The sequence below is a fragment of the Pogoniulus pusillus genome, chromosome 20 (assembly GCF_015220805.1).
Source record: "Pogoniulus pusillus isolate bPogPus1 chromosome 20, bPogPus1.pri, whole genome shotgun sequence".
NCBI classification, from domain to species: Eukaryota; Metazoa; Chordata; class Aves; order Piciformes; family Lybiidae; genus Pogoniulus; species Pogoniulus pusillus.
The window spans coordinates 14,484,818-14,512,733 of record NC_087283.1 but is presented as its reverse complement, the minus strand read 5'-3'; the positions used below and the strand labels follow the sequence as shown (position 1 = coordinate 14,512,733).

At 37.0% G+C, this 27,916-nt stretch overlaps 1 protein-coding gene and 1 long non-coding RNA gene across 7 annotated transcripts in view; one reads left to right on the top strand and one right to left on the bottom strand.

The window, feature by feature from the left end:
• The window catches only part of PHKB (phosphorylase kinase regulatory subunit beta), a 65,079-nt gene that overhangs the window by 4,828 nt on the left and 32,335 nt on the right, over positions 1-27,916 (bottom strand). For 5 of the 6 annotated variants that reach the window (XM_064160319.1, XM_064160323.1, XM_064160322.1 and 2 more), the window contains 16 exons: positions 26,686-26,763; positions 25,092-25,250; positions 21,307-21,401; positions 14,863-14,918; positions 14,595-14,688; positions 14,186-14,269; positions 13,703-13,807; positions 12,789-12,871; positions 12,618-12,708; positions 10,951-11,012; positions 10,701-10,863; positions 9,845-9,926; positions 8,057-8,114; positions 6,273-6,363; positions 4,928-5,130; positions 1,667-1,801 (listed from right to left, as the gene is read on the bottom strand). In XM_064160319.1, coding sequence (XP_064016389.1) covers positions 1,667-1,801; positions 4,928-5,130; positions 6,273-6,363; positions 8,057-8,114; positions 9,845-9,926; positions 10,701-10,863; positions 10,951-11,012; positions 12,618-12,708; positions 12,789-12,871; positions 13,703-13,807; positions 14,186-14,269; positions 14,595-14,688; positions 14,863-14,918; positions 21,307-21,401; positions 25,092-25,250; positions 26,686-26,763 — 1,639 coding nt within the window. Of the gene's footprint in view, positions 1-1,666; positions 1,802-4,927; positions 5,131-6,272; positions 6,364-7,175; positions 7,267-8,056; positions 8,115-9,844; positions 9,927-10,700; positions 10,864-10,950; positions 11,013-12,617; positions 12,709-12,788; positions 12,872-13,702; positions 13,808-14,185; positions 14,270-14,594; positions 14,689-14,862; positions 14,919-21,306; positions 21,402-25,091; positions 25,251-26,685; positions 26,764-27,916 lie in introns of all 6 variants that reach the window. The other variant, XM_064160320.1, reaches the window with a different exon arrangement.
• On the top strand, positions 809-11,714 carry LOC135184498 (uncharacterized). The gene is made up of 2 exons (XR_010306058.1): positions 809-901; positions 10,964-11,714. It is a non-coding gene; the product is annotated as an uncharacterized LOC135184498 (long non-coding RNA).

Genomic DNA, 27,916 nt, shown 5'->3' with positions numbered 1-27,916 from the left:
GAAAGAAAATTGACAACTTGAAAAAAACATTACAGATGCAGAAACAAGCCATGTTCTGTGATGTAAGCCAGGAAGATAAGCAATGATATCACATCCATATTCATGACATGTACACAGTGTATGTGAGCTTTTTGGTAAGTTACTCTCTAAAGCAAATAAATCCAAGATGCTCAGCATGTGGAGGTTAGAATGTTAGATGTGTGTCTGCTTTATGTAACAAAAAGAAAAGAATTAATGTCCAGTTGGCAGCCAGTCACTAGTGGTGTCCCCCAGGGATCAGTGCTGGGCCCAGTCCTGTTCAGTCTCTTTATGATATGTGGACCAGGGGATTGAGTCCAGCATCAGTATGTTTGCAGATGACACCAAGCTAGGAGTTGATCTGTTTGAGGGTAAGAGAGCTCTGCAGAGAAGGACCTTGACAGGCTGGATGGGTGGGCAGAGGATCTAGTAATGTTCTACAGGAAGAAGGTAAGGATAGGAAGTTTTGAAGGATATGCTGTCTAGCTTTTATACTCAGATAACCTCTGAAAAACAATCTTCATCCTTGGAGAAATCAACCACAGGGCTTCACTGACCCTGCTATTACACATTAAAGGAATGCAATGCAGAAAGCACTGTGACAATTTGGCTAAGATCTCTACTGAAGGATGGTGCTTAAATTTCTTACTGTGATTGACCAAATTCTTTCCTAAATAACATAGTATTGGATGGAAACTGCTGTGAAGAGAAACCCTAGGGTAATTCTGCTCAGGTTTTACAGGAATAATGTCAACATCAACATGAATAGAGACAGCAACTAAACAGCAAGCCTTAATAACCTCAATCAAGAAATTGAAAACCATGTGGGAGATAGAGAGCACACAGGCAGCTGGACCAAGAGATTTGACAACACGCAAATCAGGTAAGAGAGCAGACACCTGTTGAAGGAGCTTTCTCAAGCTTTGGAAAAAAACCCAACCTATTTTAATTAAGCAGGAACATAAATATTATGCTGTATGCCAGATTTCCCTTTGTTGAGTGAAAAGGCCATCATGAATTCAGTAAAGGACTGTGGAATTATCAGCAGCATTATGTGCCACAGTTTAACTGCATCGCAAGTAAAACCTGCAGGACTTTTGACTTCATCTTATCTATGTAGTTACATGGAAATGTTGTTATTTAAACTTTTGTCTTGCTCACTTGGGATCACAATGAATGCTCTTTCTAACAGCTTATCTACAGCGTGGAGAAAAGATTACACCAGTCTCTTCAGAATTCTAGAGAGCCATCTGTTCTTAATTCATATAATAAGCTAGAAGAAAGAGGGCACTGAAGAGCAAACTGTTCTTACTAGTTCTTTCAGTAGATGGCATTGAGTAATTTCTGTCATTGAAGAATATAATGCTTCACATTACTGACAAAATATAGAGTTTACTACTGTAAAGTAAGTCTTCCACAAAGACAAAGCTGAAAAAGAAAGATGCAACATAAAAGAAACAAATGTAGAACCTGCACACAGGTAAAGGAATATAGAAGTGCTTTTTTGCCTTGTACCTTTCCTTACATAAGGATACTACTGAGTATGTCTGGTGATGTAAAATGTATACAGAGTAGTTTAGAAATGAAAATTACTTGAACAGCCTATTATGAATGAAAACAGGTGCCACAAAGTCTCGCATCTCATTACCTCCCCTGCTGCTGTGGTTGAAGAATATCCAGCAGAAGCTGTTTCACTTCACTAGGGGACATCTGGTACAAGTCCCTGGGTGGCATATCCCCCGCACGGATTTTCAACTCGTGCTTCATAGCATGGATAATCCATCTGAAGGGAAGAGTAATACATTTATTAATTCAGTGCAAAGTTTCCAAAGATGCAAAATTAGTCTGATAAAATAGCCCATAGGAATTTCCCATGATCCTGCTATTTGGCTCTCAGTGTCAAATACTCCACTCTTCTTGCTGTATTGTGGGATTTACTTAAGTTGTATGTCTGTTTGCAATATGCTATAAATCGGAAAAGATTAGGTGCAGATGTTAAGAACTGGGTTGTGAAGCATGCTTTTTCTAGGGAAGATACATTTGATCACATATTCCCTTACATCCCATGATCATTAAGACAAACATTTAGCTGCCTTTTGATGTTAAAATTTGTACTCAAAATTATACTCTGACAGTATATTCATTTTGATGATGAGTTGTAAGAAAACATCAAATAACAATTTCAAATGTAAAAATACCATATGGCTTATTTATATTTAGCCTTTGAAATTAAGTATAGAAACATCTCAAGCAAGCTAACTCTCATCTACACTGCTACAGTTCAAGTATTACTGTCAAAAGGAAAAAAGAATCTTTTCTAGCTTTTCTTCACACAGTCCAACATATTACACCTGACCAAGTCTGAGTTACATCCAGGAGCACTAGTCTATTCATCAGCAGGTGCAGAATATCCCCAAGGGAGGCACTTTGTCATCAGAATAACCACAGTGCGCAGGCATTTAACTCTTTAGGCTAGAAAGTACAGAAGGTTTATGTAACTTGAGTCAGTGTTTTCTCAATGATTCTTACTATCTATAGAGAAGATTTCTGACATGTCAGGCAAACTGATTCAACATTGCTTCAGCATTGAGGTTTTCTAGGACCATGCACTGAAGACGCAAGACACAGGAGAACACAAGGCAATATAAACAGAATATGTTATCCAGAGCATAATGAATTTCGTGGGTGAACAGTGTCCTTCTGTTGTTAAGCCTGACAAACACAGCTGGCTTAGGAATTGGTTCTTGTGTTCACTGCTGACTCTAATATGTTTGTGTGGAAGTTGTCCAGTGTTTTCTCTTTGCAGTGGCCTAGCAAAGTCAAGGGTGGACCTCTTATCACACTCTCCACTGCTAAGGTGTTGGTAGGAGTCAATTGGTTGGAGGTTTTTACAGTAATAGGGCTGTCAGGAACTTGATCTATTTCAATTTGAAACCCAGAAAACAAATCAATAACAAAGCACTAAATCAAATGATTATTAAACTGGAATGGGGTTTCTGGGAGTAGGTTAATTTTGCTCACTGGAGTGGGTGATAACACTAAAAAAAAAAATTGGAATCTCTTGCATTACCCTTGGAAGAAAGAAAAAAAATTCCAGAAAGGATTGGTTAGAGAATGAGGAAGGGGAGGCAAAAGGCATAACATGATCTGTAGAGGACACGCAAAAAGCATTTCAGTGCAAAAAGACAGATGTACTCGCAGTTAAATACTGCTGATTTTAAGTGGTTTTGTTTTGTGATGATTGGAATGTTCTGCTAAAGTGGAAGCCTGAATCTTGTGTGCTAGAAGAGCACCTGCTGGTCCTTACCTCCAGTGCTGAAACACTGTTTCTCTATAAGAAAACGAACATGGCAGATGGAACTTTTAAATTCTAATTTTAAAGCATGCTCACCAATTCTGTAAACCTCAGTTTGGCACCTGGCCTCTTCAAAGAAGTGCTTAGTCGAATGCACCTGTCTTTTCCTATGTGAAGTAATTGATTTCTGTAAATGCAGGTACTGTAGGGTAGAACACTCTAGCACCAGACTATTTGTAGTCTTTCTGATAAGGTCAGCTTATGAAAGCACTAAAGAGAACAATCTAGCAGGTAAATCATGTTTTAAACTTGATTCAGATTTGTGGTTCCCCATATGTGTATAGTTTAGCCTAACCTATTTAGTATAAAATTGCAGAATGATGTAGCTGATAACAGTCAGGCAGTGTTGTGTGTGTCTGTAACAGGGATACCATTCAGTTGTGGGGGTGTGTTTTGGGTTTTTTTAAATGAATTAAAAAATACGTTTTTAGCAATGGGTTAGGACAGATCTTTACCACAGCAGTTAAGTACTTTTGCGTGCAGAACTGCTTCTGAACAATGTCTTTCCTATGCCAGATAGGATATTCATATTCACCGAGTATCAGAAGTATGCCTTGGTGCCTCAAAACGTTTTAAGAAAAGCAGTAATAGGATATACATTTGAATTACAGAAGGCTTTGATTACCTGAAATCCTCGTTACAGACAATGCTCTAAAAGAACAAGCTATCTTTTCAGACAGATTATTGTGCTGAAACTCTAGAATAAGATAGTTTAAGTACCTTGAAACACTGTTTCCAAGGGATTTGTTGCTCATGTATGCCAGACTTGTAAAACTGATTTAGGTAGGGCTATAATCATGACCTGAGCACTTACCATAAACTAGGGAACACAACTAGAAGCCTATGTTGACCTGGAGGGGAATTGTGATTTCAGAAGGGAATCAAATTCGTGCTGCATCTTTCCTAGATTATTGCATTTGCTCCAAAGCTCCACCACATAGATGACTGCTCAAGTGAGCAAAAAGATGAGTGCCTTACCCAGGAGCCTTAATTCTAGACTACAATTTTCCCTTCTTCTGCAGGTCAAGAAAGTTGGACAATAAAAACTCTTGGTGTTCTCTCTACCTCTTGATTTTTAACTTCCCTTGCCTCCAGTCATGTTCCTCTAACCAATCTGATAGGTGTGCTCGAGACTGGGGTAGTTACCATCCATTAAGACTGTCCACATCAGATGTTTACCAGTAATTAAATCAGTGCCAGTTGCCAGCCTTCAGCATGCACAGCAAATGTGTACCTAATACATAAAAAACGATATCTGTAGAGGCTGACTTGCTGCCCTTGCACAGAGAGCAAATAGTGAAGTCTGCGTCTGGGTGTTAGAAGGATTGCCCCTCCTCCACTTAATGCTCATGACTGACAGATTTCAGATTAGTTGTGCAGCCATTTTCAGCCTCCTAGTTTAAAGCATGTTTCCAAGAACTATAAAGCTGAGGAATACAAGTTTTTCTGCATCGTCATATGTGAACGATTTTTGCAATGTAGCAACCATCTCTGCTGCAGTACGTTAGATTCCTCCATAACAGTAGTAGGAAGAACATGAGATACTTTACTTACCCAATCCGTATCTTCAGCATACCACTGAAAAGTTCAGGTGAATTTGAGATGATCCAGCCAATGTGTATGACAAGTTCCTGCTGAACTACAGCTTCTCTTTCATCTTGTAAATGACACTTTTCATAGATGATATTCTTAATCTCTCCCGGGGATAAGGGATTAGAAATAACTACTTCCTCTTGGCCAAAAGCTCCAAGTGTCACCTATGGCATATTGAAAACAACTCAGAAGTTACAGAACAGAAGTACCATAGAAGAATTCAGAAATTAAACTTCATGAACTTGGCTTTTCTTGTTAAAATTTCACAATGCAAAAGTAATGTTACACCAATGAGAAATGCTTTGTTAATACTGTTAGTTGGATGCTATGGAAATAACAAAATGCACTAAAGGTCATAGTATGTATTGAGTACAGCTTTCCAAATCAAAACTAAAATTGAAGGCCACTGTTTTGCATTCAGTACAGTCACAACTGTACATGAGGCTGAGACAGTCTTTCATTTCTAACATGTCAGCTGTGAAACTCAATTAAAATTCAGCAATCCATTAATAGTCCTGTTTTCTTATTTCCAATAGCATCCTAAAACATGCAGCCTTAAGAAAATACTGCTGGTACCAGACTGATTAACCACAAACAGGGAATTCTGTTAAAATTCTGACTTGCCTTTATTTTATTTGTCAGTAAAACACCACGACACTAAACTTTATATAAAGATCTTTTTTCTAAAGGAATCAGTAAAGGCAAGTCCAGTTAAAAAGTTGAAAACACAGTTACAAATCATGCCTCATGCAGGTGCAGCTTCCATTATAGCTGTGTGGCGCCAGAAGAACAGGCCCAGACCCGAGTCTGGAGTGAGATACATCTGCCTTGATCGCATTGCACGTTGTTAGCTATACACCTACACATACTTTGGTACAAAAATACACAGTATGCCATTATTTGGAAACAGCTATCCATGAACTTAATTAAAATTACTGTGCTGAGAAAAAGCTGAGAGTGTAGCTGCATATTCATTAACTGAATCTTAAAAAGCAGCTTTATTACTTCATCTCCTTCTATGAAATGGGGGCATATATATAAAACCAAAAGACTTATGCAAGTAATACCTTTGCCCTTATCTAGATTCTGAGCTGCCTTTTCAGTATTGTTCTGCCTTAAGTAAATTTACTAGCCCAGAGGATATGCAAAGACCAGACATATTGTTTTTAAGGATTTTTTTTTTATTTTAAGGATTTTTAAGTCATTTAGTACTTTTACAAGAAGCATCAGAAGTCTTCAAAATTAGAAAGCCAATTTATTCCATTTCTCTGTTATTCTGTAACATTTCTCAGGAGTCAAGACTTACCTGCTTGCCCTGAACTAAAACATTAGTAATAGATGGTGCAAGGCTGTCCACTAGTTTACCTAAAAGACTTGCTGCGAAGCGCACAACAGACCTGAGGGCAGAAAACAGAGCAATCCTACTACATATCAAGAGGTAGCTTAATGAATTTGTAAAGAGATTTGAAGTCTGCCACAGCAGTGATCTCAAAACTAGCTCACCAAATATATACAGTATTTATAGAGCAGAATTTGGACCAGATTTGATGTAATATTCTATGGCTTTTCATTTTTAATCTAAGTAAACATTAATGGATTGAGAATAAATGTAGTTAGAACTCATTAAACTACCAGCTCCATAAAAAGCTTGTTGGTCTTTTCTCAGACTCCTCTTTAAAACAGACAGCTAAAAGATGCCTGCTTCTCTTCTGTGGCATATTCATAGTTTTGCAATCACTTCAGTAAGTTTTCGTCTACTTAGGCAAGAAAAAAATTGCAGGAATAAGTACAATTCATAACACCAAGCCTGTTCTGTTTCCAGGCTGAGGTAGTTTCACATGTGCAGCATTAAAAGAAGACACTTGTGTAAACTGCTAGTGTTTAACCTAGCAGTAGCTTCTAACAAACTTTTTCATTTATCCAGTTGATGGTTACAGATATAAATTCTTCTGAACAATAATTTCCTTCCAAAATACAAACCTAACAGACCTATATTTGAGCTTCACTAGCAGAGGCTTTGAGGCTGCTCAGAAGAATTTATCCACAGAGATAATGACAGGGCTGTAATATTCTACAGTGTTAGTAAAAAATTCAAACAGACGACGTTGGTTCCTGTAAAAACTAGTAAGAACTTCAGCCAAGCATTTTAAAAATGCAAATAAGAAAAAAGCTCATGAGGAGCTCTAGTTCAGACTTGTGGGCACTTTACCTGTTTCCCATGTACCAGTAAAGTAGTAATATGTGGGACTATAGAAGAGGAAAATTTCTGTGCAAATGCAGCACTGTAGCGCACCACCAACCTATATGTATGTCACATGGCCATCATGGAAGAGAAATGAGAAGTAGTTTACATATTTTGCTTCTAAAAAATATTTCTGATGTTTATTCATTACAAGAAATACCACTAAGGTATTTTGGCTCTACCTTCTTATTGGCAAAGGCCCAATTTACTGTATCAGCAGTAAAATGAAAAACAGGTTTGGTATTTACGGACTCATCTGTTAGGAAGAGTCAGATTGAGAGACCAGAATTGAGGACAGGCTTAACTAATCTCTTCAGTTAAAAAAAAATAAAAAATGACATTTCAACTAAGCTTCAGGGCAAGGAAATTAATAAATGGTGTGTAAATACTAACCTACTTGCTGAAACCTTTTAAAGTTATTGTGACAAAGTCAAGCCCAAGGTAAATGACTTTGGGGCAATAAACTGTGTAAGTGTATCAACTTAATTGATTTCTGTTGTGTCATCAGCCTTGCTACAGAAAGCTACTGATAATATAACTCTCTAAGAAATATTAGCATTCCTTTATTGTTATTTGAATTTAATCAGAACTGTATATTTTGAGTAACACTCACAGCTAAACCAGCTTATAATAAGCTTCTATATTTTAAAAGATCTAAGTAAGAAAATGTCTTTTTTTTGGTAGAAAGCATGATAGAGCAGATCTTCAACTGCAATGAACCAATACAATTTTGTCAGTATAGCTGTCCTTCCCCCTTCCCGAGATTTAATCTCTATATAAACATATTAGGAATTGGAGCAAAACAAAGGATACATTATATAGATATTTATAGATCGAGATATACAAACCAGAGCTTTTTGCTGCCAGCTCGTCTATAGATTCTTTCAATATGCTCAGCAACAGTACCTAAATGCATTTAAGAGAGACCCACAAAAACAAAACACATGCAAAAAAGATGCATAAGTTTTCATTTAATAGTAATAAATGTGATGAGATCACTTAACTACTGCACTAATGCTAATTCAGAATTAAGTGCTTTACAAATCTAGATATGTTGATGCAATTAAGTCTCCTCTCCTCCAGTTGTACACAAGAAGCCAAACCAGATTTCGGTTAATTTGCTCTTTGTGCTATATACAGAGACCTCTGATAATCACCTATTTTTGTAATATGCTAGGGGAAATGAGTCTGTGTACAGATTTGGCCCATAGAAGGTACATCCTCAGACTGCACATTGTGTTTTTGATACTCTCTCCACTGTCTTGCTTCTTTGTTGAGATAAAGCCGACAGGAAATAACAAGGAAGTCTAGTGCTTGGTGGTACAGTTCATGCAAGTGTGTTACGTTTGGACATACCACATGCTTGTGATAGCTGATATCCAAGGCATTCGTTGTTTTCAGCTTTGTATATGGACAATAAATGACTAGTTAATCATGTGGGACACGAGACCGATTTTACAGCAAGTGGGGACAGTGTGAAAGAGAAGACCTTCTATTGCTTTGTGGTTATTCAGTGCAGAGCTGCAATCAGGTGCCCACAAAGACAGCCAAGTGACTGCGTGGCTTTGGTCATCAGCTGCATTACAGCACTGCTCTTGTCAAGGTAATTATTGTTGTATGTTGCAACAGCAGGGGATGCTGGACAGATCTACAAGACATATTACTGATTTATTGCTACTTCTCCAAGCTGATTTTGTGTGCCAAAGAACATTTTGTGAAGTAATCTAAGAAAGATAGGGCAGGACAACAGAAGAGCACTGCTTCTAGGTCAAAGTAGGTAGTCCAGGATTCAAAGGAGGCACAAAGCACAGGAATTACCATAATCAGAACAGGGGATACCATTATTGTGCCAGCCTCATAGTTGATCACAGTGCATCAACTTGCTATACTGACATCTCTCTTTAGCTGTGCAGGGGTTGAGTGGTAGCAAGCATTTCTTGATTTAGACTTCCTTTAGTATCTACATTTTAAATTCTCAAATGGAAGAGCAGGATTCTGCACGCCAGATCCTTACTGACAAACAGTTTGTCCATAGCAACAGAAGCTAATTCACAAAATCATAGCCTGTGTCTGTCAGCTGGAACACTCAAGGTTCTTCAGCTTTTATTTTTAGATTTATATTTTATTGCTTGTGGGATTATTTTCTGTCAGTCTCAGTAATCTCCAGTTGTAGGAGGACAGGAACTGGTAGTTTGTAACTCAGACTCTTTGATACAAAGAGCATATTAAAAAGGTTATAATCAGTTACCGATTCATATAGGATACCACAAGGTCTATACAGGCTAGCTGAGGCATAATAATATGGTTTTCACCTAAAGGGTTTCATGAGATCTAATGGTCTAACGTGGTTATGCTGGTTGCTTACAGAGGTAAGTCTGCCTCAGGTTGATTCCAGAGCAAAATGATGTAGCCTCAGAAGGACTAAAGAAACCTACTAAGGCTCTCAAAACTTGACAAGGGTACAGGGAATAGCAACAAAAAAGCTGCTTCAGAAGCTACTTGTGCCTGATGCTCAGATTCTAGCCATGACATTTTTAATATAGCAATGTGAAGATAATGTATATTTATGTTAAAATGACAACTCAACACAAGAACCATCTCTCTTGTATCAAAATCATGAATTAAGACCTACTTACCTTCCTTGGTGATGAAATTGGGGCCTTCCCTCTTAAGCAATATACTTGCGAGTAATGCCTGACTTGCTAGGCAATTGCAATCCTTTAAAAAAGAAGGCACAAACCCAACAAAACCAAAACAGAAACAACATAACCTCAATAGCCTCTAAATTTTCAGTGAAGCAAAACCCAAAGAGCCAATTAAAATTTCAAGTGAAGGCAAAGGGCTTCTTTTATGTAACTGAAGGAGTCTACAAGTTCTGTTTTTTTGCAGGTTTTCACCAATTTTTCATGTGCTCTGTATGCTGTATCCTTGTCACTATTGTTTGCAGAGGCTCCTCCATGGCTTAAATTAAGTTGTAATGATTTGGCCTTGGAAATGTTTCTATATGTCCTGGTGTTGGGTCTTGTCATTTACAGCAGAAATGCCTGTAGTGACATGGGAAACCAAGTGGAATGCTTTGTATGTTCCTAGTGAACACTGGATCTAGAAACCATCAGTGGTAGCTTTTCTTTGATATGCAAGAAAGTTGCCAGATTGGAACTGTCTCATGGCATTGTTAAGAAATTTCCAGTTGGAGTGAGTAACAACTGGTGAAGTCTCTCTTTTGAATTTTAGTCCAGCAATAAAATAGCTACTTATATGACAGATGAAAAATGGATCCCCTTCTAAATGGTGGTTTATTACCAGAAGACTATTTGGGTATCTGGCAGAAATGGAAAACCAACAGTAATGGCATGAAGGGCCAAAAAGTTCTGTGATGTTAGGGTAAAGGACTATCAGACACTTCAGTGTCATGGTTCCAAGTTAATGATATAATAATCATGTTGATCTAAGTAGGCTGCTGTTGTAAAATGAGAATGAAGTTACACTTACAGTAAGTTTCTGCAGGATCTCATATGTTGACTTGTTTTTCCAGTCGTTAATATTTAAATCCGGTTGCTGCTCCAGTTCAGATGCATTTGGAGTACTAGACTGTCTCTTGACTTTTGAATGTTTTGGTAGATCAAGCTCCTCCAAACTCCTAAATACAGGAGCCCTGGAAAAGTAGTATATAATTTCTTCATAGTTCAGAAAACATTCATTATCCAATACTTCATCATTATTTATTTACACATAGTCTTACTCTTCTGTTTCAGCAATTCTTAGGAAGTCAAGTTGTTCAACAACTGCTCCAGATATTAATGTCTGAAATGAAAAATTGAAGAAGTTGAAGAAGATGCAAAAATGCACATGACTGTATAGTTTTCTTTTGATCTATGTTTCTAGTAGTTTCCACTGAGAAAGTAGTTTCTTTATGTACAGTTCTGAAAAAACTTTACACTTTCAGAGTTATTTTTCCTCTTTCTTAAAGTCTCACTTAAGACAGCAGAAGTCTCTCAGCTGCTGTCTCTGCTAGCATTCTGCTGTTCTTTTGCCAGCAATATCCAGCCTCCTCCCCCAAACACTGGAGATCAAGGATTTGTGTTCCTCAGAGTCCTGCACGATACCTATGGTCTGGATCATAATAACTGAGGGATGGAGTAGTCAGTCTCACATTACAGGAAAGACACAGTAGCATTTCCTACTCCGTAGTCATGCCATACTCCAAGCATGCCTGCCTAAGTCTGCACATCAAACGCAGCTGCCAAATACTTCTGTTTCAGACTATGACACCTAAAATTCCATGTTGCTTTTATCTGATGTAGTCAGTACAATTCACTGACTCCAAATTTACATGAACCACCTATTTATACATTGCTAGAGGGAACTTACTGTACTACAGTATTACTGAGACTTTTTGATAAGAGTTTGTATGTTAAATTCCTTTTTCATTGTACACAAGTTGCAGAAAAATACTGCACTGTTACAACTGTGAGAAGAATGAATTAAAAAAATGCTTTGCTTTTATGGCTAGTGGCATTGTTTGACTTGCACATCTCTCTGACCATGACTACAGTGAAGGTGAAAATTGAAACAGAGCTCAAAGTATACACATTCTGAAGTGAAATGACATCTAGGATATTTTACAAGAAGAGCATTCACCCAGTTAGCCACACATCCTGCTTCCAGAAATGCTTATACATGTGTATCTAAATGAAGCAGCTGGATACAATTCACAAAGCTTCAATATATATTGTGTTGGAACAGCTGAATTATTTAATACAAGACCACGCCTTGCTAAGAGCTAAAAGTATTTAACTTACAGCTGACACATCTCTTCTACAAACACATTATTTTCTTGGGAACAAGAAATGAGAGATGTCTTCAGTCCCCTCTCTTACAAAAAGAAGGGTTCCTCCTTAGGTGTAAAGTAAGAACAAACACCACCTCTAAGTATCTAAAACTTAAGATTTTTCATGTTTATTGAAGCACTGTTCCTGCTTTAGGATTAATTCAAACAGCAAAGATGTTAAAACTAGAGCTTAGTTCTCATAAGAATTTTAATATTTGTGCAGTACCATTTTTTCCTCCTCATCAATTGTCTAATCAAAAGAAATCCTTTAATTCTTTGATGTCAGAGATTCATCCTTTGGAGGTCATTTCACAAGACTGCCACATGTAAAAAAGGCTCTCCCCCTTTCTGAAAATCTTCTAAGACTGTAATTTTCAAAAGACTTGTGGAAAAGAATTTAAGTAAGCCTACGTTTCTTTTGAGATAAACCAAAACTCTACCAAAAGTCTTGATTCTTAGCTCCTTAGTTTTATGATATGACATAAACCACTCAGAAGTCACATAAAAAATAGAAGTAGTAAGGACACATGTACCAGTGCTAGGATGCCAGAATACAACATTCAGGAAAAACATCATACCTGTACTCTGTCAACATGAACTTTTACTCCTCCAACATTTCCCTTTCTAAAGGCTGCCAACATATCTAATATTGGATTGAATCTGCTCCCTCTGCAATGTGAAACAGAGCTCCATTAGTCCTGTACTTAAGAAAATACCACACTGCAAATGATATTTTTAGCTCTCTCTACCTTATATTGTCTTCACGGATAAGTACAACAAAGAGTGGACGACCATGCATTTTCCAGTACTGCTTGATGAACTGCAGTGCATTCTAGGTAAGAAAGAATAACCTTACTCACACAAAACGTAAATACACAAGCACAACGTATCAGAATACACAGTATGAAATATTAGAAGAGCTGTCTTAAAATAACAGCACTCAAAAAGCCAACAGATGAAGAAAAACCCATAGCCATTAAACTACAAACAGATTTCTTCCAGTTACATCAGCTGCTTTCTAGCTTTGCTATTTCCCAAGTTCTCTAAAAATGCTCCCAGCATATCTACTGATCACAGACTGTAAACTATTAGAGAGTGCAGTGTACCCAGCTAGGTGTAATGTCCCACTTGAGGGTGCATGGCAGTCCAGGCCTTGAGTCACAGCCACCAGCATGGAATAACCAGTGCTGCCACCTGTGCACTGGTAGTGCACTGTTGAAGTAGAGGGCACCTGACAGCAAGCTTTACACTAATGCCTGCCTTAAAGGTAAGGAAGGGGTGGAATTTTTCATAGTTGTGCAAAGTCAAGTCATATTTTTCTTCCAGGTGAGGCTTTCATATTTCCTTTACACAGACCTGTCTTGTTCCTCTTTTTAGCCAAGAACATTTGTCTTGCCAAAGAAACAAATGTTAACTTGCTTGCTGTACTGCAGTATGCCCAATTCTCTTTTGGGTGCCTACATCAGGCACTCACAAGAACTTGTACTGGGCTGACAGGTTATTCATCTTGATACACTTTGCAGCACAAACTGCAAGTTTATATTAGAAGAATACATCCCCATAGAGTTCCCTTTGCAGTCTTGTATTTTAATCAGACTTCACAGTTTATTCTTCTACAGACACTTTTTGTCAATTTCTCTAAGGAAAACTTACAGATAAATACCTTAATGTCATCGATCAACATCATAACATCCTGAGACATGTAGAAATCACTTAGGTCAAAAATGATGGAGTAGCAGACTACAGTCTTTCCTAGTATTCGATAAATCTGTTCAGAGAGAAAGCTTCTTTAAAATATAGAAAGCACTCAACTCACTAAAAATGGAAAAAAGGTATTTAAGATAAAAGCTACATATGCAATTATAGGTACTCTTTCCTTAGGTATGCAGATCTACATTCTACTTCAGCTGAAGCAGTTCATTACATCACTACTCAGCAAATGTCACTAACTGGATGTCTAGGAGACATGACATTTTAATAGTGAGAAGCAAGCATGCACATCTGTAATAGTGAAATACAAGGACTTTTAAATAAGACACATGCATAAATGAAAGATTAAGATTTGATACTGTTCAAAATAATTTAGACACTAATTCCATGTTTATCTGAAATACACATCAATAAGATAAACATCTCTTGTAGCAACCTTTGATGTTCCAAGGCATCCTATAGGCCTGTCTGGTCTTCCAGATAATCCCAATTTGTCATTGACTCCCAAATGGAAGTAAGCCTGTTACAAAGAATGGTGAAAACAGAGTTTGAAAAGGAAAAAAAAAAGGTGCCTTCTCTGTGCTCCTGCAGGTCTCAAACAGAAAGATGAGGGCACTCGGTTTTAATTGCAGTCATGGACAACATGTGGGCTTCAGTGTTTCGCAGCAAGTTCTAACTAGGCATAAGTGAGCAGTGGCAGTGTTATCTTACAAATTAATTCAAATAACGCAAAGAGGTAAACAACCAGCTACAGGAGATGCAAGTCTAATAGCTTGATATGAATTCCTATTGCTAGAAAAGGAATTTATATAGAAGTAAACAGTATTATATGCAGAATTCCTTACTTTGACAAGTTCTTTTTGAGCCCATATCTGAATTGGTTCCACCTGCTGGGGAGTCTGAGTTAAGATTCCATATGTGTTCAGAAAAACTTGTAGGCTGCAAATGAAATTATGACAGATCACAGATTGCCCTTAATTTTAACAATTACTTTGACAGCAGATACACAAGTTAACAGTACTGTATTGTACATTTCTTGACTGGGCTCAGCAAATTTAAGAGGCGTCTGCTATTCAATGCTCCTGCTACATACATTCTTAGCAAAATACATACCGTTGACTTTCTGCTATCAGAGCCACATGTACTACCAGATCATTTTCTAAAGGACCCTAGAAAACGAAACAGTATTTATTAGTACTGATACCTAAGTATTGTGTTAGCTGTAGCACAAATAGGGACAATATCTACTTAAACAATTCACAAGTATGAGAGACATGACTGTTGACATTGCTTTTTCTTTCAGTCTGTTCACACAGTAAGAATAACACAGGACTGAAGCATGTACATCTTAAAAACTATGGGCAGTGTCCCATCAGTAAAACTGCACAAGACACATTTCGGAGAATTAAATAAGTTTCTAGCAATCATTTCTACTGCTTGGTTTAGTGTTGGCTTTTTTTTTTCCTCTTCTTGAATTGAAGAAAAGATACATATGGAACACATTTTGTTTCATATAAAAATTAACAATCTACACAATCATTGTATTCCCTTTATGCCTCATGTGACATGATGTACTGATACACATTTCTGTAAAGAGTGAAATAACTCAGCTATTTGAATATCCAATAATACATTAAAAACAATGAACTGATCATTTCAACCCTTTACTCTGAAAGACTTTCAGCAGGAAGCTACTCTATATGGATATATCAAAGTTATATTACATTTTACAGGAGGTAACAGCATTTCCTCACATTGTGTATAACACAGATAGTTCATCTTTGAAATAAATACCAGTATTTTACATTAGGGAGTCATGCAAATAGGAGTGAATTCACCATGTTGGGTAGACTCCCTAGGACTTGAAATGACAATTCACCTTTCTTTCCACTAGCAGCATACATGCATAGCCAAGAAACAACACGTGTGATTTATTCCTTGTTCATTTCTTCCCTGGCATTCATTGACTGTAAAGTCAACAGACCTAAGAGCAGCACACATTGTCATGCCTACTTCTTGCCTACTTCTGTCGAGAAACTAACAAGAGTGACAACAATTACATCTTCTGTGAACGGATTGTGTAAAAACACAGCATTTTCTGTGCAGATAGAGAAATGTCAATTTAGAACAAAAAGCTGAGTAAACACTTGCTTGTTCAGGCATCTGAGTCTCTGGTCTTCCCAAAACTACACTACATTTCTGCTAAAAATTTTGGAGCTTTTGCTACATGAAAGAATTTTATGAGGAAAATACATGCACAAAGAGAATGGATCATGGAGTCAGAAGTTCAGTTGAGATTAAGAGGTTTTTCTCCTCAGAATAAAGTGATCATGCTATCAATTGCATTTACACAAACAGTAAGAAAAAGCAACCTTATTCTCTTCTGTAATCAGAGCACTATGTTTACAAGATGAAAAGCAAAGAGCCTTCAAGGCCTAGAGAATAAATCTTCTGAGAAGTGACTGAGGGAGCTGGGGCTCTTTAGCTCGAAAAAGAGGAGGCTGAGGTAAGACCTCACTGCTGTCTACAACTACCTGAAGGGACATTGTGAAGAGGCAGGTGCTGGTCTCTTCTCACAGGTCATTTGAGACAGAACAAGGAAGAACAGCCTCAAGCTGAGACTGGATAAGTTTAGATTAGATATTAGGAAAAAGGTTTTCCACAGAGAGAGTGGTCAGGCACTGGAATGAGCTGCCCAGGGAGATAAGGTTGAGTCACTGACCCTGGATGTGTTTAAGGGTCGTTTGGATGCAGTGCTTAAGGATATGGTTTAAGGTGAATCTTGTAGAGTAGGGTTATAGTTTTAACTTGGTGATCCTGAGGGTCTTTTCCAACCTGGATGTTTCTGTGATTCAGAAAATGAGAGAGTCCGCTCTGAGTATGTATTGATTTATAGACAGTCTGGGATCTAACTTGGGCAATGGTCTTCAAGCTAAAGGTCAGCTTAATTATTACTGTGTTAATGCTGAACTGAGTAGCACTGTACATAGGTCTGTGTATTCTCCATCTCCTACAGGTACATCCTGCCTCAATACTAGTTACTAATGCCTCTCATATGCAGATGCACTCAGTAACTCCATTATAGCAGCCAGTAGCTTGTGGCCCTAATATGGGCTATTAACTAAGCAAAAGCATCTGCAGCACAACTGAAACAAGACAAAAAAATCTGTGTGAACAACAGCCACATTTTTTAATGTATTGTGGAAAAATATATATATTGCTGCACAAGTGCAGGATTGCTGTAGCATTCAAAGGAAAGCTACTTCCATTGTCATTTAACCTATCAAGGCCTAGAGCATGACAAGTAGTGGTTTAGAGAAACAGATCCAAGTGACATACAATACTTATGAAAACAGGTTTATCACCCTTTACAATAACAATAGTGATAAATAATATATGCTGCATGTTTAAAAAAAAAAGTGGGAAAGCATTAAGCTCCTAAATAGATCTTCCTGTAACAAGTTCCACGTGAACGTGTGTGTTTTGACATTTGTCTAACACCACAAGTTAAGGTGTTGTTCATGCAACATCAATCACTGTCTCCTCCACACCACAACAGACACCCCCTCTCCTGACCCTCTCCCAGTTTCACCCTTCTGCCTGGTATTTTCACACTGATAGCTGGCAGAAGGATCTGTTTCAACTACATTCTGCATGCTGTGCAAATGATAAATATACTCTCATGTTTTCAGAAGGCCAAGATAAAGGACATATTAGTTGTTCTTCCTCACAAGAAGCCCAAAACATAAATCAACAGTTTTAACAAGGTTATAAACCACTGGATGTAGGATAAAAGGAAAAAGCCCTTGAATCCATTCCTGGCATGAGCAGAGAAAGGAGCTCAGTATTAGTCTTTTGCTGCATTCTGACCGGACAGATGCTATCACTATATGCCTTCCTGCACATATTCCCAGGAAATATCAGAACTTGGAAGAAAATCCATTCATTTTGAATGTGAGAAAATGAGGAATATATTCAAGAACACTGATTAAAATGGTACCTACTGGGCTCTCTGAGCATATGGAGCAGGACGAGGAAAACGGAAATAGTATGCAATAGAAGAAACTATCTACCCCAAATAATCCACCTTGCTGCTACAAAACTACAACAGAATTGTTACAACACACATCTGCTTCTGGAAGCATCTAACACTGCTGAATGATCAGTTGTACTTTTTACAACATGTACACAGATGTGTGTACTTCAAATTCTAAAATAACATTTAACCATTTCAGAATTGGGTCAACTGTGCTAGACAACTGAGAGATGATAGGAAAAATTAAAAGTATATGCTTGTAATGTCATACAACTGTCTAAACCCTCTAAATTTGACATGAGATAACCCTAAAAACGATTTAGGTAGCTGAAAAAAATATATTCTCTCAATCTACACTTACTAATTTTAGTTCCTTCTTCGAGTTATCTAGCGCCCAAAAATGTAAGCAGACTATCATTTTGACTCTTCTCTTTGCAACATCATCAATAGGTGTGAACTTCAATTTCCAGTAACTTAAATGAAGTCCTCACAAATGGTTACTTAGTCTACAGAGCAAATATTACAAGACTGCAGTCATTAAATGTGTTCAGATAATTTAATTCATTGAAATCCTGTACATACATTTCAAGTTAACCCAGAAAATAAATTAATCTTGCTTCATCATTTAGTAAGATGATAATTTTTTCTTAACTATGAAATGAAACATAAGGCTACAATAAATTGGCTTTATATGCTCCAGTAAAATACCCAACAAAACAAAAAATCCCTATCCCGTCTCATTTCTCCAATGCCATTATTACTACACAGCTATCTTACACATTAAATGCCCCCACACCAGAATGCAGCCACCTAAATGGTGTTACACTATAATCTCTTCTGATCTGGACACAGAAAAGAGGAGTTATAAGCTCTTCTAGGAAATCCAGTTCTAAAGAGCTATCCCTATGGAAACAAAATGCCCTGCAGTACTTCCTTTCAATAGAGCAGAGCATTGCTGATTACATTTTCTTTTTAATTCAATAATAAGATTTAACCTGAAACACTGCTGATCATTTAGAGTGTAAAGACAAACCTCTCTGATTGCTGTTGCACTTCCTTGTGTTTTGGAACAAAACCTAAATCCAGCTCCACCCTGGCATTTCCCCAGGAGGGAACATATGGAGACCTCTTCTTGAAAATGAAAAATACAGTTTTTCTGGGTATTAGGTTGGGAGAGAAAACATTTCCTGCCAACTATGATAAAATGAATATGTTAGTTTTAGTGACCATTAAGGTTTTATGATAATGCTCATTTGATTCCACAGTTTTCTACAACAAAGGAGACTGTCTTTTTTTAGCAGATTTTCTAGGATGCATTCACAGCTGTAGTTACAGATTTGGTTTCCATTGCAATTTTGCCTTTAAGTCTCACTGTCTTCCTTTAGATAATTAGATAATTCTAGAGTGTTCTTCACCACTGTTTCAAAACTATACAACTGATGTTGGACTGCTAAAATACTTTTCATTGCTTGCTTAAATCTACACAGTTACATGGGCATCTGGCTTATTTTTTGTAGCTGCAACAAAGCCACAGATAAACTAAAGTAATATCATTTTCTAATGCCAATTGTCTATAGAGATTATGGTCAATGCAATCAAAATATGAAAACGTGTCTGTACGGAAAATGAAGTTTTCTAATAAAAGCTTCAAATGCAAGTTAAAATAGTTTTCATTTGGGTACATCACCTTCCAAAACATTGTACCTCAACAGCATTTACATACACAGGTATCTGAAGTATTTATGTGCCCTTGTTTATTCCCTACAGGAATGAAATCTAATAAAACTGTAAATAGTTTTCTATTCAGTTTAATGGAATAGTTTTTAGCTATATGGAAAAAATAAGACATCATTTAAGAGAAGAAACTAGTTTTCACTTTTAACAGTGATGGTTATTTCATTTTTCCCCCCACATCATTTGCAGATGAAGCAAGATATCGAAATGTACATTTTAAGCTGAATTTTACTAAGTAACAGCATTTTAGTATTTAAGTTCCTTACTGACACACAAAGTGACCACCAAGGAGTAAGGTATGAGGAAACAGATTATTATTGCACTATTTATCATCTTTGCAGTCTCAGGGCATCTTTGCTCTCAGGGCAAAGGCTATTTCTCTCTGAAGATGTGGAAATTCCCTATCATCCAACAAGTCACCCCAAAGAGCAAAAAATATTTTCTACTGAAACATTTCCTGTTGAGTCATACAGCATCTTCAAAACAAACCTTTATCTCCTTCAAAGTGTTCATCCGTGGCATATTAAAAGTTATTGGTTTCAAGAACCAAATAAAGAAAAAAATGATGGGCTGCATGCACCACTGCCTCAATATAGGCTGCTTCTAATGGCACTTAAAGGGCATGTGATATCCAGCAGCTCAATTTCTGTAGCACTCATAATCCCTTCATGTAAGAACAAAGAAACTGGGAACAGAGTCATCACTGGATCTCAGTGCAGCCAGCGCTGCACTGGCTCATTATAAACGAGACAAAACTCAAGGCACTGGGATTACCTTGGCAACAAGAAATAGTAGGAAACATGTTTCAGCAGCATTTGGACAGAACTAGAAAAACGTCTACTTGTAATCTTGGAATGAATCTTCAGATAAATGCTTCGTATTTAATGCTTCATTACCAAATTCCCAATACTGAACAAGGAATTTTCCACGCAGATATACCATATATCAAGAAACAAAAGGGCTGAAAAATACACCCTTAGCTACAAAGAGTTCTTGCCTCTTTAAAGAAAAGAAGTCCCCTACATATAGACCATGTTTCTGTCTTGTTATCCTCTCTACTGCAAGTTTCAATCACATTTCAACCATTCCTTATCCCTAGGCACTCATTCCTGCTATGCATTTAAGCCAAATAGAAGAGCACGTGTATATAACCATACACAACAATACTGAATCTCATTCTTGTAGCACTTAGGACCTCTAAACACAAAAAATATTAATACACTGGAGTAGTCATTAAAAGGACAAAAATCCAAACCAAAACAGAAACTGCAAAAGACAACAGGACCAAAACACCAACCAGGCTCATTCTTGCCTTCCTGACATATCCTATAACTCAAAGAAACATATAAGCAGCTATTTAAACTGACATTTTACGTATCATTTTGATTTCACAACTTAATCTGAAGGCAAACATGCATTGTTTTCCAAACAGCACATTTTATGACCCTCCATTAACTAAGATAAAGTGTATGTACACTAAATATGTAATTGGCACTTTAGATGCAATATTGGAAGACTGTATATCATGGCCTTAGGTTGGAAGTGACCTTAGAGATCATCTACTCCAACCTTTCTGCCATGGGTGGGAATGCCTCTCAAGTGGGCTGCTCAAGGCCTCACTCAGCCTGGCCTAACATCTTGATTTTTGTACGCCCAGTACCAGCTTCAGATTTTAGCTGCTAAAGCTGAAGCATTCAAACCACTGATGTTTCAAGAAAACACTGTCAGATAACACAAAGATGATGAATTTTCAGGGAAAGTATTTTAATACATAAGCTTCAGCTTACCTGATTTGAAAATCTCATGCTAACATTCCGCTGGTCTTGGGGAGGCACATAACGTCCGACAGGGTCAAGGTCTTTAGGACTTACTAACTTGTCAGCTGGAAGTAAACAGTAATAAAAACACAGAATGATATGAGTACTTTCTGCAGCTTTTGTGGAGGCATGCAAACGGACATTTTGTCATCAGTTCTGCTGCTGTAATTTTTGTTTTAGATCAGTGGTTTGCAAAGCATTCTGTGTTAATGTTGAAATTAATGACTCGAGCGTCATTGTAATACTGCTGTATATGAAAACAAGAGTTTATTTTTTCACAGAGGTGTGTTAAAAGGACTATGCAATACACAAGTCACATTAAAAAGCCCTCAATCACAGAATTATTCCAGAGCTTTAACTAGAAACTGTTACCATCAAAAACTGTTCAGCTTTGAAGAAAAGCAGCCAGCCTCTATCTCAAGGTAATCACACACCTATAATCTTGAACAGGACAAGAGGTATCAAAGATATCTCTCAATACAGTATCTCAAGAAGAAAGTGTGGGGAAAAAAACCCACAACAACCAACACCATTAGATTTATTTTAACTGTAGCAATTTCCATGTGGAAAAAAATCCCTAAGATTCCTTTATTTTCAGCCTTTTCCTACAAGTTTTTTTCAGTACTCCAATAAAGACTTACTATAAAAAAGTCTCAGCAAATGCCTTGAATCAAGGTTTATTATGCCCTTCCAATAAGGATTCTCCTACCAAAAAAAATCTCATTTTGACATGAATTTCTGCTGCAAAGGAGGTCACAGTGCATTTTCATTTCTCCTATATTTCACTCTAATGATTTTGCACACATTCTTAGAATGCTCTGCACCAGGAAATCAGCTATTCATCTACAAGAGAAAACTCAGGACTCTATTAGCTTAATTCAGCTACAAGAAGAAACCAACGCCTTGATAAGTATTTCCAAATACTACACCATGTAGAAAATTGAACAATTTAGAAACTCAAAACTTTGTCCTGTCTCACTCTTAACAATGTAAGAATGGAGAGCAGAATAGACAGTGCAGAGTAAAGGAGCTGCGTGGGCACACAATGAAGGACACTGGCTGGGCAGTTCACTGAGTAAGCCATGAAGGAGCCTGCTGCTGCTGGGAGTGACGCCAGCAACTGTCAGCTCTGAGATACAGTGATCACGTTCTGCCCTCAGCCTTCTGTTGAGAAAAAGCAGCTTGAAACTTACCAGGGAAGGGCCCTGTCCCTCTGCTCTGCAGTATTCCTGCAGAGTCACCATCCATATACAGGTTATATTAAAACCAAACCAAACCAAAGCTAGATTATGAAAAAACACCAAGGACAATTAAAATACTAACGCTAAAATGCACGTTACGGAAAACAGTAACCTAAGCCCAGTACAGAGTCAGACTTCTGTGCTGGTTAAAGGCACAGAGTTACTTAGAGCATCAGCAGTACTACAGATGATTTAAAATTGATTAACTGAATTATTTCATGATCAATGGACCCTGCCTCAGTTTTCAAAAGCAAGAGCAGTTTCTATAATATGTTCCAATTCCACTGTTTTTTACACTGATTCCTATATTTAAATACTGAGCAATGTATTTGGAACAGGTTCATATTTAAAGCAACAATACCAACAGACTAACACAAAATTTAAGCTAACTTTCAATAGTTACAATTTTATTTAAAATAAAAAACATCACAACTATCCCAAATGCAAGCATACTGGAACGCAGAAGCCAAGCTTTCTTTAGTTACACCAGCCATGGCTGACAACAGTTAATCCTTTTTTCTATAATCTACAAAATACTGCTAAAAACTCAGCTTTGTTCTAAGCAGAAGTCAATCTAAAGGACATGCCAGAAAAATAAGGCAACAGACAGAAAAGATAAGAGAGACACTAAAGGAAAGACGAAACTGTGCAATTTTCAGTTGCATAAAGCAGCTGAATATCTGGCATTCCCTTCCCTTGCTCTAAAATGGGAACCATATCATAAAGGTTTTCCAAACTTCCCGAACCAAAGCAAAACAAATTCCATGAACAACCACACCACCATCTGTGAACTGCATGCTCTTTTCTTATATATATTTTGCAGTTGCATAGGCACGTGGTGACTTCCAACAGCTGTAGGCAGACACTGTCTCATTGCCTCTGTTGTTCAGAGCCTTTATAAGTAGGATCCAAATTCTGACTTTAGTGCTCCTGTGGGAGGCAGCAAGATGTCTAAGAACTGACTCAGGTTCATGCTGCTGCATTTAGAAAAAATTTGGACTGCAACAGGCAGACACTGGGCCCACAGAATTATCATCTGAAGAGGTTATATTGCATGCTGGCCTACACAGCAGAAGCAAGAAGCCCAAGCAAATACAAATTAATCACTACCTTAATTAAAGGCTTCACTTTAATGCACAGCTACTAAGCAAAGTTACACACAAAGACATTCACCAAGGCCAAGACTGCTTCTCAGTTTTTGCCTAAGAGGAGGCTAAATTAAATGCACCAATTACAAATTACTAAGAATAACCTGAGTTCCTGATATAATAGTTACTGGTGAATAGATCTACCTTTGCAATACAATTTCCAGGCCCTATTTGCAAAGATTATAAGAGAAAATCCAAAAGAAAAAAAAATTGAAGAAAGGAAGGATGAACAAAAAGTAGTGAGTAGAGTAAGCAGAAAACTTTAAAATAATAAACAAAACAGTTACTAATGACAACATTCCAAAAAGAGATTTAGCACAACTCTTAAAAGAAAGCATTTGAGAACTTCCATGAGGGGGAAGAACTGAAATGAAATTAAGTCACTCCGACAGCATTTTGCAAACAATGAATATGACTTTTTTAACCAGCAGACTACTATAAGTAGATGAATATGAGCAAAATTACTACAGTATTCTTGCACACATAATCAAGGATTATTTCACTAACCAGACAGACTCTGTTCTTTCATACCTAAAGGCACAGCCACTGTTCCTGACAAGTTTTTTGCATTTTTAAACTCCCTTTCAGTGTTACTCATTTTCTACCAAAGGCCTGTTTGCCTTTACAGTATTAACAGAAAAAAAGTTTTTAGAATTCAATCTGCTAATTACCATGTAAATGCTGAGCCTAAAAGAAAAATTAAGAAAAGAAAAAGAGATCAAGCTTAACTGTGAAGACTTTTCAGGCTTAACAACTGGTTTTGCATTAACCTGGGAATTATCTTGAGTGAGACCCAGAGCTCATTTGTGCCTGAAATTCACCATAACAACCTTCAATGGCCAAACTTGGTAATGGAATTTCCAATTCTCATCTACTCTCCTCTGTTTCAAAAGGTAAAAATAACATATATTGAAGAAAATATTAACTTTGTATAGTTGCAGTCTCAGATAAAGTTTAAACTCGTCATGATTAAAGAAGTTAATTTGAGTCAAATGCCACAGATCACATCATTGCGTGGTGCAGCTGATAGATTTATCCAGAAAGTGTCAACTTCATATACTTTGCTATGAAGAAAAGGAAATAAGAAGGCAAGTCAGGAACAGAAACAGCCAAAATGAATCTAATAATGTTTTGAAGATTTTCAGTAGTCTGTAAGACACTCAGGTAAGCTCCACAGTATGTTGCATGCAGCATACAATTTTAACATAAAGAATGAAAAGCAAGTTTTGCCTACGCATATGTATTGAAGCAGGAGATACACATGCCCACCTGTAGCTCATATAAAATTCAGATTCAAGAAAAACATTAACAAATGTTCTTGACTTTGGACATGTCAAAACCTGATACAATTGGCTCAGCCTCTTACCCAGGAGTTTTGCAATGATGTAAACTGCCTGCCCCCACAAGAAAAACTTTCCATCACGTCCGTTGTTACTAGGAAAACGTCTCTGACTGCCAGGGTTCTTCTTTTCCAGTTCAACAAAATCATGTGGCACATAGTAATACTTGGGTACAACAGGACACCCTATGGAGTTTTAAAATAAGTACAATAAGTAAATAACTTCCACTTTCCTTACTATTTCATTCTAATAGTGTAATAATGCTGAGGCAGATTCAGATTTACACTCTAGCAACAAAATAACTGAACAGACAGACTGCTGTCATTCCTTGTTATTGCTCAAAACCACAGTCACTATAGGAAACCCAGGACAATATTACACTATTTTATTTTTCACGAAGATTTTGTGCAAAATTTCTCCCCAGAACACATACATTGACATTGGAGCATTTTACTGTGCATAACTAACTAATTAAAATTTTCACCTAAACAAAAAAATCTAGCAGATACCAAACCATAACCAAAACAAACAGCAGCTGCATCATAGTGAAATACTTACAGGTGTTTTTTCCTCACATTTAACAGCAGATCACTATCAGACCATTTTTTAAAAACAAAATTCTTGGCCAAAAGTAGTCAAACAGTTAATGAAAATCATAATCTTTTGCAGGCACACTAAACCAAGTTCAAGCCCAGCATTTCAATTTTGAAATAAAATGGCATCACATCATCACTAGAAGACAGCATAACTTGTATCTGGAATGATGTCAAGTATCAGCAAGGAAAATTTCCTAGGTAATGAAAATTTGGTATGGAAAAGTTTGTATTTCTTACAGAAACTAGTTCATTTCAGCAAGCATTCTACATTGAAAGAATAAGTCATACTAAAATATTCTTCATCTAGTTGTGTAACTGTACCACAGAAGTCAAGAACTGTTGACTGAAGATGCTGAGTTTTAAAACTGGATTGTCAGCATATTGAAGCTTGTTCTGTCCGCAGGGCTTTTTATTTCCTCCTCTCACTCAAATTTAGTTTTTTAAAAACTGAATTTTGCATGGATGTGCCTGTAAGACATCAATAGTCTTGTCTGCAGTTCCACTAGAAGCCTGGAACTCACAATTTAGGTAGGAGAATGTTTATAATACAATTAACATATTGCCACTTTCACTGCTAGAAACAGTTTCATGCGCATATATCAAATTCTTTTTAAAATCTTGTGAAGTTAAGTGACTATAAATGATGCAAGTAATTCTCAACTGTATCCAGGTGGAACACTGAAATAATCTGTCTGCAGGGAGTTCAGATATTCCAGCAAACACAAAGTGAATTTTGAAAATAATGAGGCCTAAGTGGAGGAATGACTGAGTACAGTGTACACTGTACATTTGTATCAGCAGCATTTCTCCAGGTAACATCACTTTTATTAGCACTCTTCATAATGCAATGTATCTACATGAAAGAGATTATGTTAATATTCCTATTTTGTCACCAGGAAGCAGTGATATTATTACTTATCTTTTCCTCTGATGCTGACATTCCTATTAGGTATTACACTATTTTAATAATTTTAGAACAATGAAGAGCTACAGTGTTTTCAGAAGAATTATTATCAGACAATACCTTCAGATGTATGTTGAAGCAAAGGATCCAAAAGATCCTGATATTCCTTTACTTGTGCAGGATTTCCTCTAAAAACTCCTAAAAGTAACCAAAAAATAATTGATTTAACGGAAGAATTTTTTTTTTTGTGAGCTTAATATTCATAAAAGATGACAAAACCCCTGTCACCCTAGTGGGGTAGTGCCTATATATTAAATAGCTGTTAAAAAGTAGAAGAATGAACTGCAAAAGAATAAACTGTAGATCCTTGCTTACTGCTATAGACAAATCTGTTTCAAAAGACTTGAGCAGTCGTGACATAACAGCAATATACTATTCTAACTATTTGTACTGTAGTCTTATTGACAGATGCTGTAGAGGATAAAACAAGCATTTATCTAATAAAACACTTGTCTTAATACTAGGAATTATCTAGTGAGGATAATAGTTGGGTAATGACAATCATCATCTATGAGGAATAACACAGTGTTCTTAATTTTCCTATAATATGCCTAACTAGCTCAGTGGCATGCATTGGACAGGAATGCTTGAACTCTTCGTATCTTAAAAACCCTTAAAAAGCTGTCACTGGCAATACAGAAAAGCAGATAAGTTAGTTAGTTTCTCTCATATATGAAAATCAATATATGGTTAGATATGATCAGTTAATCTATTTAAAAATTAAATTATCTTCTTGATGTGAACAAAACCGGGGGATTGTGAACTACACTTCAATTGAGCAGTATCCCACTGCTATTTAAGTAAGAAAATCCAGCTATCAGGAGTCTCCTAGATATTCGGTAGCTTAGTACATTTTGCTGAAAACTCTCGCCTTGTAAACTGTTAAGTGTGTCAGATGGACATGTAGGCTTTCAGTTGAACCACGATTCACAATGTAGCACCATGATTTTCTCCCTCCCCGCCCAAAGTTTCCATTGTGCAGACATTCAACTGCCAACTACTCCTCCTAGTTCATTGTCTTTCAGCAATTCAAGTCACTCTGTATCTACTTTAAATTTTGTATTCAAGGAAGCTTGTGGATTTATAGATACATTCACAAAATATACTGAAAGAATTGTTCTTTTTGACAAAATTGTGGTACAAGGGAAAAAAACAGTGGCAGTACTTTTAGCTTTTTCTTTGTAACACAAGAGTAAAATGCTTTCTTTATTCTAACTTCAGTTACAGATGATTATCTTTCTTTTCTTCCCAAAACTGCAAGGGGGCCGCATTAAATGTCACTGCCTTTTTC